Source organism: Lipotes vexillifer, unplaced genomic scaffold, assembly GCF_000442215.2.
Source record: "Lipotes vexillifer unplaced genomic scaffold, Lipotes_vexillifer_v1.1 scaffold564, whole genome shotgun sequence".
Taxonomy (NCBI): Eukaryota; Metazoa; Chordata; class Mammalia; order Artiodactyla; family Lipotidae; genus Lipotes; species Lipotes vexillifer.
Window position 1 is genome coordinate 1,913,894 of NW_006787829.1, and position 14,199 is coordinate 1,928,092.

The window sequence follows — 14,199 nt, forward strand, 5'->3', positions numbered from 1 at the left end:
GCTGAGATTTTCCTTCAAAGGCCAAAAATTGTTCAGGTGCGTTTTCTCTGTAATAGTTTTAGATTTTGACACAGGGAAGTTTTTGCAATGAAACACATTTTGCAAAGTAGGAGTCCTTGGGGAGGAAGTTTGCACCACCATATTTAAATAATGAAGTATGTGGTTATTTAGACCACTCACTCTCTAACTGACTTAGACAGTGGCTGTTCTGGTAGGAAGTGGTCTCATCTGACACATGCGGTCCAGTTTGACGACCTTGAACTTAACCATTTATGGATCACTTGGGGAGACTAGACCTGGGAAACTGAGGTTGGGCAGCAGTGCCCAATCTTAATAGTTAGAATTGCATCACTTTGGGTATCTAGGTGTTTAAGGCACGGTGCTGGATGCTGTGGAAATATGGCAGAGGTGAGCAATGTAGGTGGATTCTTTGCAGTGCAGTTTATTGCACACGTGTATAGTAGAGAGACTGGGATCCCGGGCTGGGATTGTGGTGTATCCACGGCACCTGGTAAGGCTTGGTGCCCTTGCTCTGCAATCACGGGGCCGAGATGGGTGCCAGCGAGTGGCAGCTATTACTTCATACTGTCCCAGCTATGCGTGATAGCAGAGGGAAAGCTGTAAATTATCAAAACATGCAAAATGATTTAGCTGTTTGAGATGTAAGAGGCTTCTTGTGGTTTTTAAAAAGTACTGTGTAACTTAATGTCCTGAATGGGGAATAATTCCTGTGTTCTTCATGATAGGTACTCAACTAACAGTTCAGATATGACGCTGACTGTTGTATTTAAATTTTATCTTACTTTGACCCATCTTCCTGCATTATGCCAAGTCATTTTTGCCTGTTTCTGTTTCTTATGTTTTATAAATATTTGCACCTTATCTTAATTCCTTTGACTGTTCATTTAACCTCACTTAAGCTCCACATCCTTCTTTGAAAGTCGAGCACTTTGTTCCCTCGATAATTTTCATAGCTCTTTATTGCAGAGCCTTTTATCTCTGTTGAAACTGGCCTTTGGAGGAGACGGAAAACATCGCCTGGCATTGCAGTCAGTGTCCTGCTTGCAGCAGCTGTGCACGTATTTAAGAAACAGACTTAACTTTCACCGAGATCCAAGTTTTTTCTCTAGTAAACAAGGTATTATGTCTGTATATTCCTTGGTCACTGGTGGTATTTGTAGATTCTTCCAAGAACTCCCCGTTATATTTACTGTCAGGGTTATTGTGTATACATTTTCACAACATAAATTCCCCATTCCTAAATGTAATCAAATTATCATCTTTGAAAACAAACTGTATGAATGACAGAAGCACTCATGATCCCATCCTCTTTTTTTTTGATAAGAGACATTTGCAAGGTGTTTTTCTCCCACGTGTGCTGAGTGTTGTTGGGAGCTAAGGACCAGGATTCTGAGTGCAGCTATTCATGTGGGACTTTGGGCATTTTAGCAAGTTATATATTGTGTTAAGAAATTGTTTGGTTTGAAAAATACCTATTTGTATTTTATGAAAACTATTTTTATGCAACTTGTGATGTAGGCAGATATTATGTGATAGCAGTGCCAGACTTTTCAGGGAAAAAGCACCACCTAATGGCCAAATAGAGTACTAGGCTGGCCTTGTCAAACTAGCATTTACAATTTAGGATTTCTGTGCACTTATATAATACAATATATATTGAAAGTCGAATATTAAATTACAGTGATTTGTCATCATGCTTCATAGTTAAGCCCTATTTTTTTGAGAGTTTCACTGATCCTGTGCTACTTGAATATTTATCCTTTATGTTAGCTTTATTATAGACCTCAGGGGGCATGGGGTTTCCTCATTAACATTCTTGAGAGCTTGTGAGTACCCCATATTTCATCAGAAAAAGAGTTATAATGTGGGTAAAAATAGTGGATAAATCAGAAGACTTATTCGTGTATTAAATAAATATTTATTTATCACCTACTCTGTGCCAACCGATACTCTAAGGGGTATAACACTGAACAAAACAGATAAGGTCCCCACCTTTATGAGCTTGTATTGTAGAAGGTTGGGACAGGTAGTAAACAAACAAGTTTTTAGATATGAAGTGCTCAAAGGGAATAAGAAGGGTGATGTGACAGAATGTGACTGGGGATGTTGTGGCTTTCTCGGATAGGATGGTCAGGGAAGGTATCTGACAGGAGGCAAGCTGAAGGGTGAGAAGGAACCTCCGCCTGAAAAGTGGCAGGAAGAGTACTCCAGGAAGGTCAGAGGCCTCAGCCCTGAGGGCCACATGCTTGAGGAACGAAAATCAGGCTGGTGTGAGTGGAGCATAGTAAGCGGGCTGGGGGTACAGAGAGGGGAATGGGGTGAGGTCAGAGAGGTGGCCCGGGGCCAGGGTGCAATGGCGCTGGCAGACCTTTGTAAGGATTTGATCAGTATATTCCCAGTATTGTGTGACCCTCACCATCATCTGTTTCCAAACCTTTGTCATCATGCTAAGTGGAAGCTCTGTAACCATTAAGCAGCTCTCCCCGTTTCCCCTTCCCTCTGCAGCCCCCCGGTAATCTCTCATCTATTTTCTGTCTAGGTCCCTAGACAACGGGATTGTACAGTATTTATCTGGCTTATCTCACTTAGCGTAATGTTTTCAAAGTTCACCTATGTTGTAGCACGTGTCAGAACTTCATTTTTACGGCCGAATGACATTCCACTGTATGTACACACCACATTATATTTATGTATTCATCTGTTGGTGGACGTGGGTGTTGTTCCCACCTTTTGACTGTTACGAGTGATGCTGCGGTGAACGCTGGCATATCCGTTCGAGCCTCTGCTTTCGATTCTTCGGGTGTATACCAGAGCAGGACCTCTGGGACATACATTGATTCTACGTTTAGCTTTCTGAGGGACCGCCAAACGTGTCCCACGGCGGCTGCACCGTTTGACATTCCCACTAGCAGCGTATGAGGCTTCCAGTTTCGCCACAGCCTTGCCAAAACTTGTTTCTTTTTCTTTCTTTTTTGTTAACTGTAATCCTCCTAGTAGGTGTGAGGTGGTATCTCATTGTGATTTTGATTTGCATTTCCCTAATGACTAGTGACTCTCTAGTGACTTTTCATGTGTTAACTGGCCATTCGTATATCTTTGGAGAAATGTCTATTAAAGTTTTTTGCCCGTTGTTAAATTGGGATGGTTGACTTCTTGTTTTTGTTGAGTTTTGGGAGTTATTTATATATCCTGGATACTAAATCCTTATCAAGTATATGATTTGCAGATATTTTCTCCTGTTCTGTAGGTTGTTACTTTCTCTTTTTTTTGAAGATCTATTTATTATTTATTTATTTTATTTATTTTTGGGTGCCTCAGGTCTTCGTCGCGGCACGTGGGATCTTCATTGAGGCATGCGGGATCTTTTGTTGTGGCGCGCAGGCTTCTCTTTAGTTGTGGCGTGCAGGTTTTCTCTCCTCTAGCAGTAGCGTGCAGATTTTCTCTCTCTAGCAGTGGTGCGTGGGCTCCAGGGCCCGTGGGCTCTGTAGTTTGCGGCACGCAGGCTCTCTAGTTGAGGCGCGTGAGCTCAGTGGTCGTGGCGTGTGGGCTTAGTTGCCCTGCGGCATGTGGGATCTTAGCTCCTGGACTAGGGGTCGAACCTGCATCCCCTGCATTATAAGGCAGATTCTTTACCACTGGGCCACCAGGGAAGTCCCGGTTGTTACTTTCTTGTTAATGTCCTTTGATGCATGAAAGTTTTAAACTTTGTTGAAGTCCAATTTATCTCTGTTTTCTTTGGTTGTTTGTTTTTGGTGTCATATCTGAAAATTCATTGCCAAATCCAAGGTCATGATGATCCACCCCTATGTTTTCTGCTGAGAGCTTTACGGTTTTAACTCATAGTTAGGTTGTCAATCCATTTTGAATTAATTTTTGCACAAGGTTTGAGGTAGGGTCTCTGGGAGGGTTTTAAGCGGGAGAGTGCATGATTCGGTCTCTAATGTTGTAAGTGAACAGTGTTGGCTAAAAGGTTCCGTGTAATCAGGTCAATTAGACATGAACCTAAGTGTGCTAAGGGAGTATTGCAGAAAAGGTTGACTTTTACTTTTACCTCATAGAAGCATTTCTACTATCTTAATTTTGTTAATTTTTTTTCCCTGAAGAATGACAAGAACTACATAATCAGTAATCTGTCTCTACCAATGAATAATTTTATTCTTTTTTTTTCCCCCCAGATACAGTTTCCCAAAATTCTTCTCTGTCTTATTGTCATGAAGCAAGAGTCACTCATCATTCCCAGAATCCTTCTCCAGGAAGCAGCAGCCCTCGGCCTTCTGTGGTGGGACGCACAGGCCAGCGACCCAGAGGAGATGGCCAGGATTGGGATGCCGTGTCTTCCAGGTGACCGTAGGAAAGCCAGTGTTTCAGTTTTAGAGGGAGCTTGTTGTTTTGCTGTTGTTTTGCTCTTTTGTCTTTTCTTTTGAAACATTAACACAGGTATTGGCCTTATGTTAAACCAGTGACTTTGATACTTTTTTGACCATGACCCCTAGTAAGAAACAAGTATTATACTGCAACTCGGTACTCAGTACACAGACATATACTCTGTGTATGTATGTGTGTGCATCTGTGTGTGTCCACTGAAAAAATGTTCACAAAATTGTTCTCTCATTCTGTGTTACACAGTGCATTTCTGTTTCATCAAAAAAGTGGTGATTCTGACCCACTGAATTGTTTTTAGCAGCCACAAATGGAGTGTTATCTAGTTTAAAAGCATAGTTTTAAATGCTATATACTTTTTGATAACATTTTAAGCCCATTTTTGTAAGTTTAATCATAATTTAAATGCATTGGTGTTTACTATTAAAGGGAATGATTGGAGAATCTATAAAACAAAGTCCCCTTCAAGGTGCACAGTTATGGTATTTTATTCGTTGGTGTAAAGAAAGATATTTATATATCTAGTTTTCTTAAAGGGATTGGCATGGTATTTGTGTGTTACCTCATTAGGCTCCAAGCATCTTAAAACCTCTTTTTTTCAAAAAATTATTTATTTTATTTTTATTTATTTGTGGTTGCATTGGGTCTTCATTGCTGTGTGCGGGCTTTCTCTAGTTGCGGCGAGCAGGGGCTACTTTTTGTTGTGGTGTGTGGGCTTCTCGTCGCAGTGGCTTCTCTTGTTCTGGAGCACGGGCTCTAGGTGCGTGGTCTTCAGTAGTTGTGGCTCGCGGGCTCTAGAGCGCAGGCTCAGTAGTTGTGGCGCATGGGCTTCGTTGCTCCGCAGCATGTGGGATCTTCCTGGACCAGGGCTGGAACCTGTTTCCCCTGCGTTGGCAGGCGGATTCTTAACCACTGTGCCACCAGAGAAGCTCTTAAAAAGCTCTTTTTAAGTCTTTTCTTTAGTGTCATTCTGCTAAACGCTCAGTGAGACCAGCACTTGTCTCTTGGCTTGATTATTTTCTTGTGACATGGCTACTGCTGCTCCAGGCTAACACTGACTCAGGCTTGCTGTGTGTTTGGTGTTACGTCAAGTGCTTCATGTGCTTTGCCTCCTGTGGTAGTCCTCGTAACAGTCCTATAATAGAATTGGTATTATTATTATCATCATTTTTTAGAAAAGCCTGAGGTTTGGAGAGGCTGGGAGCCAAGCCCCAGTTTATACAGTTGGTGAACAGCGGGGCGGGGGTGTGGGCAGTACATGGTTCGGGAGCCTGTGCTCCTCGTCCTTACGGGATAGCTGCTGTCGATCAGGTGTGGTTTTTCTCTTTACCTCATTCTCTGAGCTTTATCTAGTGTGCTACATGCTTGTAGATTTTCACTCCTGAGTGAACGTCCTCCTGGGCCCTTTCAGAGTTTGAGAGAAGCCCAGCTCATTTCCATATTTTGGGATGCTTGGTATATTGGAATTGAAAAAATGACAAAATGTATTAAAATTGGGGAGTTTTACATGTTCAATAGTGTTAGTGCATCTCTGTGATTCAGCTTCAATTGTGGATAACATCAAAAGTCAACATTTTGAGGTGCTTTGTAAATGGGAAGTTCAAGCCTTTCTATAGCACTTTTATCCCCACCCCACTCCTTTACACCCAAGGTAAAATTTTTTTTATAAAGTAAGCCAAGAAGGGATGTTCCATTTTGGGGTACATTTTCAAAATCATATGATGTTGACTGTACTAAATAAAGTAATCCATTTCTCATCATGTTTTTCTGGCATTTTCTAGCATTCTTCAGTTGCTAACATTGGCTTACTTAGAACATTTGGTGAAAATCACAGAAAATCTAGGAAACCATACGAACTATTTAGTTTTGCCTTTATAAGTTACAGAAGAACTTTGCTATGAATCTGTTTGCTTTCCTTTAGAAATGGATGGGTTTTCAGTGTTCATGTTGATTGCTGCTATAGGAATGTTGACACGTTTGGAGAACGTCAGTTTGAAAAGCAACATATAAAAATGCATTCTTGGTTTCACTTACAGTTTTGAGCCATCTCTATGGAATTTAATCTCATGAATTTGTAAGGTTTCTGTAAATCTGACCAGAATTGTTTCATGGAGCAATATAATTGTGCACGGCATGAGTCTCCTAATATGCCAGGCAGCAGCAATGCAGTAAATCTGTTTGTGGGCTGTTTCCATATTCAAGGTTTATTACTATCCTTGTCTACTTTACAGTGGAAGTAGTAGTCACGCTCATGTCAACTCAAGGGTCTCCATCCCTTCCCCTTTGGACATGGTGCACCTGGACCTGCCGGAGCTGGAGGCTGAGGACACGCTAGAGCTGCGGTTCCAGCAGCTGAGCCTGCCCCAGCTCTGCGTCTCCATCCTGGAGTCTGCCGTTCCTCTCTTAAGAACAGGTTGGTTGTCCTTGAAGTCAGAGTTCCTTTTGTATACTTTGTGTTTGTTTTGTCTATTTTCTAGGACTCTATTTTTTCTCGTTTTTTGCTTTCTATCTGTCTTAGGACCTTTAAAATCTGGATTTACTTATCTTTTGGGGTACAAATTCCTAAGAACTTAGTAAGGTCTTTATTATCCCTTAATTAAACATGGAGCACTGTTCAGATAGAGTATCCCCTTCCATTGCTGGCCTTTTATTTATTGCACAGACTTCCATTTGTGTGTGGCTATTTTAAAGGTAAGCACTGAAAAAAACAATGCAACTGGAGTAAGTTAGAGAAGATGGATTGGCATGAATAGACCAGAATAAAAAACTCTTTGGCTTTTGCTCTTTAGAAATTTTTTGAGTTGCTTTCAGTTGTTCACGCCTCCTACTCAGTTTTTACTTGAGCTATGAAACATGTTAAAAACCGTAACAGACTCAACACTGGATTTGTACCTTTGCAGTAATTTCTTTTTCTTAAAAAACAAAACAAAACTCAGAAAACCCAAACGTTCTGGAGTTACATTTTCTCTCAAATGTGCTGCGTACGTTTGCAAAGATGTACTGCAGTGTACACTGGGATGTCATGATTTTAGTGGAGAGTGATAAGAAGGATAACAATATGGCCAGTGTCCAACAGAGCCTAGTAATCAAACAAGTTACCACGCATTGAGTACCTGCTGTGCTCCGCTACCGGATGTGGTCTTGTGCACATTATTCTATGCACTCCTCACACCAACCCATTTTATACATCCCTTAGTGGTAATTACTGCTTTTCTCCCTGTTTTACAATGAGGAAGCTGAGGTTTAGAGTGCTTTAGAAACTTATCCAAAGTAAAACAGTGAAGAACAGAGGCTTGAACTATGGTTCTGAGACCAAAGTCCATGCATTTTGCAAGGTAAAGAAAGATTTGGAATAAATAATGATTTTTATTCTCTAAATATATACATTTTAAGTAGTTGATAAACTTGTCAAAATACAAATACAAGATAAGCAGGTTTTGCTTTTTTTTGTTTATACTGGCTGAGTAAAAACTCTATCCCATGCTGATGGTTCTTTAAGTCCTATGGCTATTTTTTGCCTGCGTGGAAGTGATAGGGAAGAAGGCCGGAGGTAGGTGTGTATTGGGAACAGTAACAATGTTTTTTTATTCTGAAGAAAACTCTATACCTTAACTTCTCACTGACTGAAGAACTCTGCTTCCAGGAGTGAGGAATACATATTAATTCATGTGCTAATAATGTGACATGAAGGAAGATCTGAACTTTGGCATCATCAAGTGTATGTTTGTCTGCATGGTGTACTGAGGAGAACAGTTTTAGATTTAATGATTTTGCATTTAACCTTTTCTTAATTTGCTGTAAAAAGTCAGATTGATAATTATAGAGCTGTATCATGGTACATAAAATTTTCTAAATGTTCTCTTGCCCTTTTGTGGAAAATTATTGCATAATTTGCATTTGTTCAGTGTCGTAAGAGATTTCTAAGAGAATTTGCTCCAGCTGTTCTCATGAAACAATTAATCTAGACCCTTATGATCTGGTAGTTTGTTTTACTTTTATTCATTAGAAATTGACCTTTGGTATGTGGGACAGGAAAGTCTTGATTGAACATTCACCTTACTTAGAATTATGGGTGGTGGAATTCCTTTGTTATTCTATCTCTGTGGAGAAGGGAGATTGCTCAGGTGGGTGTGACTCTGACAGCAGAGTTTCCTCCAAATGTTTTTAGAGTTTAAGGTGAGTGTAGGTTTCCCAGGCAACTCCTGTGTAGGAAACTACTAATTCATGACAAGGCTTAAACCTTCTAGTCCTAAGTGGGAAATTTATTAGACTGCATCTTCTCAACTAAACCTGTGCTTTGTCACCTATTACGTGTAACATGGATGGTCTCTGAATCTGAAAAGTTATTTTAATCTATCTCACAGTGCTTTTAGTTAGATTATTGTTATACTCTTCCTATCTTTCCCACTTATGAGCGCATTTGATTTTTTGTAGTTAAATAGTGTTATAATTGAAACAGAAGTCTAATGGTGATTGTATATTGTGACTTCCCTATTCGTCTCTTTTAAACAATTCTAAAAACATCAAAAAATAAAAATAAAAATAGAAATAGGAATTTGGGGGCATTAGCTAACCAGAGGATTGAGCAATATGATATTCAGCTTTATTTGAATTAACTTTATTTTTCTTCTCTCTCTCTCCTATTTGTATTCCTAGGTAGTAGACAGATGATAATAAGAGTTCTGGAATTGCTTGCAGAGGATATGGTACTTATTGGTGAAGCGATTTCAGCCGATATCTGGGATGACAGCAGTCTTTTTGCTATAGATATGGTGAGAATCAAGGTTTTCCTTGGGATGTGGGTAATAATATTAGTATTTTATTTTATCTTGGTCCTTTTAAGCTGGTTTCATTGTCTCATTAGTCTTTGAAAACTTTCTTTGTTTTAGACACAATAGATCCCAGGCTTATTTTGTGCATAGTCTGGAATAGGCCATTTCTCCAGAGATTCTGGTTACTTTTAATGGGGGAAATGTATATCAAGACCAAAAACAGGCCATTAGGGCTGCTTGTAGTTACAGTGATATCATTCTTTCCCTTCAGTAATAGAACTAGGAAATCTGTATTTAAAAAAAACTCATGAATTCAGACTGCTACTTCTGAGTTTAAACTTGTATTTCTTTGCTTGGACTTTATTGTCCTTCATAGATTCTTAGCAACATCAACATAATTGCTTATTAGTTTTAACCTTCAGCATAAAGTAAGTAATTTCACAGTAGCAGTATTAGTATCACTGTGGTCAATAACTAATAAAGTTCAGGATTTTCTTGCAGTTCTTTTTGACTTAGACTAAATCTCACTAAGTATATAAAGTCAAAATTCTGTGCCTTAAAGTCACTCAAAAGAATTATTTTCTCTGTTACCAATTCAGTATACAGTTAGATTTTTGTTTCAATTTGTTTTCATTTTTGGGAATTGTTTTCTCTTCATAAAAATGTAACTCGGGTGTATCCCTGCCATCCTGTTTTCTAGTTTATTTTTTCCATTTTTATTTTAGTTTTTGCAAATGTAAGAAAATAAGTACGTAGATTCTTATTCCCCCTCTCACATCTTACATAAAAGGTGGTATATCATATACAGTTTCATACCTTGTTTTTACAGTGTAAGAGTAAATCCTGTATAGTAATTAGACTTATTGTTGTGACCATTATGTATAGAAATATTGGATCACTATGTTGTGTAAGTCAGTTATTCTTCAAAAACAAGCAAAGAAATGAACTCAGAAAAAAAAGATCAGATTTGTGATTAACAGAGGTGGGAAGTGGGGAGAGGGGGAATTGAATGAAGGTGATCAAAGGTACAGATTTCCAGTTTTAAGATGAGTAAGTACTAGGATGTAATGCACAACTGCTGTGTGTTATATATGAAAGTTGCTAAGAGAGTGAATCCTGAGGGTCTCATCACAAGGAAAGGAAACTTTTTTTCTATCTCTCTAATTTTGTTTCTATATGAGATGATGGATGTTCACCAAACTTAACGTGGTCATCATTTCATGATGTATGTAAGTCAAATCATTAAGCTCTGCACTTTAAACTTATACAGTGCTATATGTCAACTATATCTCAATAAAACTGGAAGAGAAAAGAATGCATCCTGGATAGATGGATGGATGTAAACGTAGGCATGAAGATTATTCCACGTTCATATGTGAAGATCTTCATTCTTTTTTACAGGCTGCGAGCGCTTCACTGTGTATATTTATTCACTCAATAAACATATTGATAGATATAATTGCTAAAAAAATGTGAGATGAGTAATGTGCATTTTAAAAAATTAATTAATTTATTTTTGGCTGCGTTGGGTTTTCGTTGCTGTGCACGGGCTTTCTCTAGTTGTGGTGAGCGGGGGCTACTCTTCGTTGCAGTGTGTGGGCTTCTCATTGCGGTGGCTTCTCTTGTTGCAGAGCACTGGCTCTGTGGTGTGCAGGCTTCAGTAGTTGTGGCACGTGGGCTTCAGTAGTTGTGGTTCGTGGGCTCTAGAGCACAGGCTCAGTAGTTGTGGCGCACGGGCTTAGTTGCTCCGCGGCATGTGGGATCTTCCCGGACCAGGGCTTGAACCCGTGTCCCCTGCATTGGCAGGCGGATTCTTAACCCCTGTGCTACCAGGGAAGCCCTCCCCCAATTTTTTTTATCTACACAAATCTTTTGAAAAGAAACACAACTGAAACATTTTATAGTAGGTGTAATATACTGTTTCAAGTCCTACAATTTATTTATAAAATAGGGATAATAGTTCTTATCTTAGTTTTTCGTTCGTCCTTAAGGTTATCACATTATTCTATAGTACTTTTAGAAGGTTTTCACATATTGAAGGTTTTCAACAAGTGAGTTTTACTTCAGAAGTGTGAAGAATGTTTTATCAGTTGCTTCTTAAAATAGCTCAAGTTTCTTGGCCAGAACATTTATCTGTAAAAGTTAGTCATTCATTTTTAACTTTTGGCTGCTGATCTTTTATGATTCAATGAATTATTTTTACTTTAAAGGTTAAATCTGTTGTGCAAGTGCCAATTGGTATGTTAGAAATGTTAAAGAGTACTGCTGGAAATTATATTTGACTTACTTATTTAAAAGAATAAATGCTTCCTAGGAAAAATCTCATCCCTTTGGGCTATATATTAATAGAAGCAGACAATTAAGTAGAATTCCTTAATGTCCCTACTTTCGTGAGGTTTACACAGAAGGCAGAAGCATATTTTTGTCGTGTCATTAAAGGAATGAAGTAATAAATGTTGACCAATTCAGTAATTAAATGCATGTAGATATGTAATCAATTCTCTAGATCTTTCCAAATAGTGCTAATAGCATTCATGTCTGGAATTCCATAACTCAGTTTATGTAAGCATAGTCAAAGAAATTTTTTCTCCATAAATTGAATATTTTTATTTCAGTCGAAATAAATAAAAGAAAAAATATTTTTACTGAAATTATATTTTGTTAAAATAAAAAAATTTTTTGGTAAGCACCTGTAAAAGTTAGGATGACCTGAAGTATGTCATCCTTTTTTTGCCTACCTATAAAATTAAGTTTGTTTTTTCCTTATTCACATGGTAAGTTAGGTTCATGGGAGTAAGGCTCTTTTCCTCATGCCAGATAACCCCAGACTCTTGGGGCTCTTTTCTGTTCGTTTTTTGCCTTTCTTCTTTCTGTCACTGCTGTCACTCAGTGTCACGAAAAGTAGTGTTTTCTCCTTCTTTATGACTCATTCCTTCTAGATTCCCATCTGGCCTGCTGTGAGCTGGTAACTTAGATTTCCAGGCATGTTGGAAGAATTGCTGGTTGAAGTTCAAGTGAAGTGGAGAGGATTATGAAAGTTTCTAGAGAGAAGGGCTTGGTATCCAGTAAGGGCTCAAGAAGGGGAATTGAACCAGATTGTGAATTTATAATTGGCTGAGTGGGATCTCTAATTAGCATATGCTTTTCCTGCTACTGCCGCCGGTCCAGAGACAGGTGTTTTAGTTCACCAAACATTCTTTGATTGCTTATTATATGCTAGTGATAAACGGAATACTGCCTGCCGTATCAGTAAACAAAGGATGTCACAGTCATCAGTGATTGCAGCCACCTCCGATGGTGAGCTGGTGAGCCGGTGAGCTGTGAAGAAACTCAGGAAGGAAAAGAATACCTGCCATCTAGCAGCCATCAGACTGCAATGATTTCAGTGAGCCCAGACTCTTGCATCTTCCTGTGCACAGAAAAGCGCTAAATTCCTTAACTTGAGATATCTGGTTTTCATTAATTAACAGTAATCTTTTGACATTCAGACTCCCTGCCCTTTGTTACAAAACTCCCATGTATCCTGGCTCCCCACCTCGCCTCCACGGAGCAGTTCTCTCAGGGTTACTTGAGATGTGGCCTCCCGGGCTTGAAGTCCTAAAAATTCCCGCTGAATAAAACATAACTCTCAACTTTCAGGTTGTGGATAATTTTTTAGTCGACCCTGGGCCCTGGGGGTGCAAGATGAATAAGCAGCAATTCTTTTCACTCTTGTGGGAGATAGATAAAAAATTGACTGTATTCCCCATGCTGTACATTTCATCCCCATGACTCATTTATTTTGAAATTTGCAGTTTGTACCTCTTAATCTCTCTCACCTATTTCACTCATTCCCCCCCTCCCTTCCCCTCTGGCAGCTACCTGTTCGTTCTCTGTGTCTATGAGTCTGTTTCTGTTTTGTTAAGTTTGTTCATTTGTTTTTTAGATTCCAAATATAAGTGAAATCATATGTTTTTTGTCTTTCTCTATCTGCCTTATATCACTTAGCATAATACTTTCTGGGTCCATCTGTGTTGTCACAACTGGCAAGATTTCATTCTTTTTTATGGCTGATTAATATTCCATTGTATGTATATGTGTGTATGTGTTTGTGTACATATGTGCCACATCTTCTTTATCCATTCATCGGTTGATGGTCATTAGGTTGTTTCCATATCTTGGCTGTTGTAAATAGAGCTGCTCTAAATGTTGGGGGGCATGTCTCTTTGAATTGGTGTTTTCATTTTTTTTGGATATAAACCCAGGAGTGGAATTGTTGGATTATATAGTAATTCTCGTTTTAGTTTTTTGAGGAATCTCCATGCTTTTTTCTATGGCGGCTGCATCGATTTACATTCCCACCAACAGTGTACAGGGGATCCCTTTTCTCCACATCCTTGTCAACATTTGTATTAGTGGTCTTTTTGTTGATAGCCATTCTGATAGGTGTGAGGTAATACCTCACTGTTGTTCTGATTTGCATTTCTCTGACTAGTAATGTTGAGTATCTTCTCACGTGCCAGGGGTGCTTTGAAAACACTCCCAGCTGAGAATCTCAGGGAGGGCTTTGTGTAAATCGTGGCTGAGCTGAGTTTAAATTACAAATAAGATTTGGCTAAGAAAGTAAAGGTAGGGCTTTTTGTCTGGCGGAGGGGAAGAGAATGATGGGGAGGAATGCATAGTGCTGATTGGTGGTCAAGGGTAGGGCTGTTGGGAGGAGTGCAAGCAACCAGAGCATAAAATGTGAGGTGGATGTGGTGGGAGAGAGGCTGGAGGGTTCAGGTGGGGTCTGCTCACAGAAGGCTTTTGATGTGCTGCTGAATAGTTTGGCTGTCATTCTGAAGGCAGGATGAGCTTGCTCTTAAACATAGAAGTGCCTGGTGAGACTTGCATGCAGAACAGTAACTGGCTGCCTTGTAGAAGGGGAGTGGGGAGTGTGAGGCTGGGAGCATATGGGGGAGAGTCACTTATTTCAGATGCTTTACAGAATGCAAAACCTGTTTTATATTGTGCAGATAGTGGAGATATTGTGTTTGCACCATAAATT

At 39.4% G+C, this 14,199-nt stretch overlaps 1 protein-coding gene across 1 annotated transcript in view; it reads left to right on the forward strand.

Moving 5' to 3' along the window:
• The window catches only part of RTTN (rotatin), a 139,059-nt gene that overhangs the window by 7,275 nt on the left and 117,585 nt on the right, over positions 1 to 14,199 (forward strand). Inside the window, 5 exon segments of the mRNA XM_007460864.1 lie at positions 1 to 36; positions 988 to 1,138; positions 4,197 to 4,362; positions 6,633 to 6,814; positions 9,058 to 9,173. The exon segment at positions 1 to 36 is cut by the window's left edge and continues 12 nt beyond it. Of these exon segments, the coding sequence (XP_007460926.1) occupies positions 1 to 36; positions 988 to 1,138; positions 4,197 to 4,362; positions 6,633 to 6,814; positions 9,058 to 9,173 (651 nt within the window).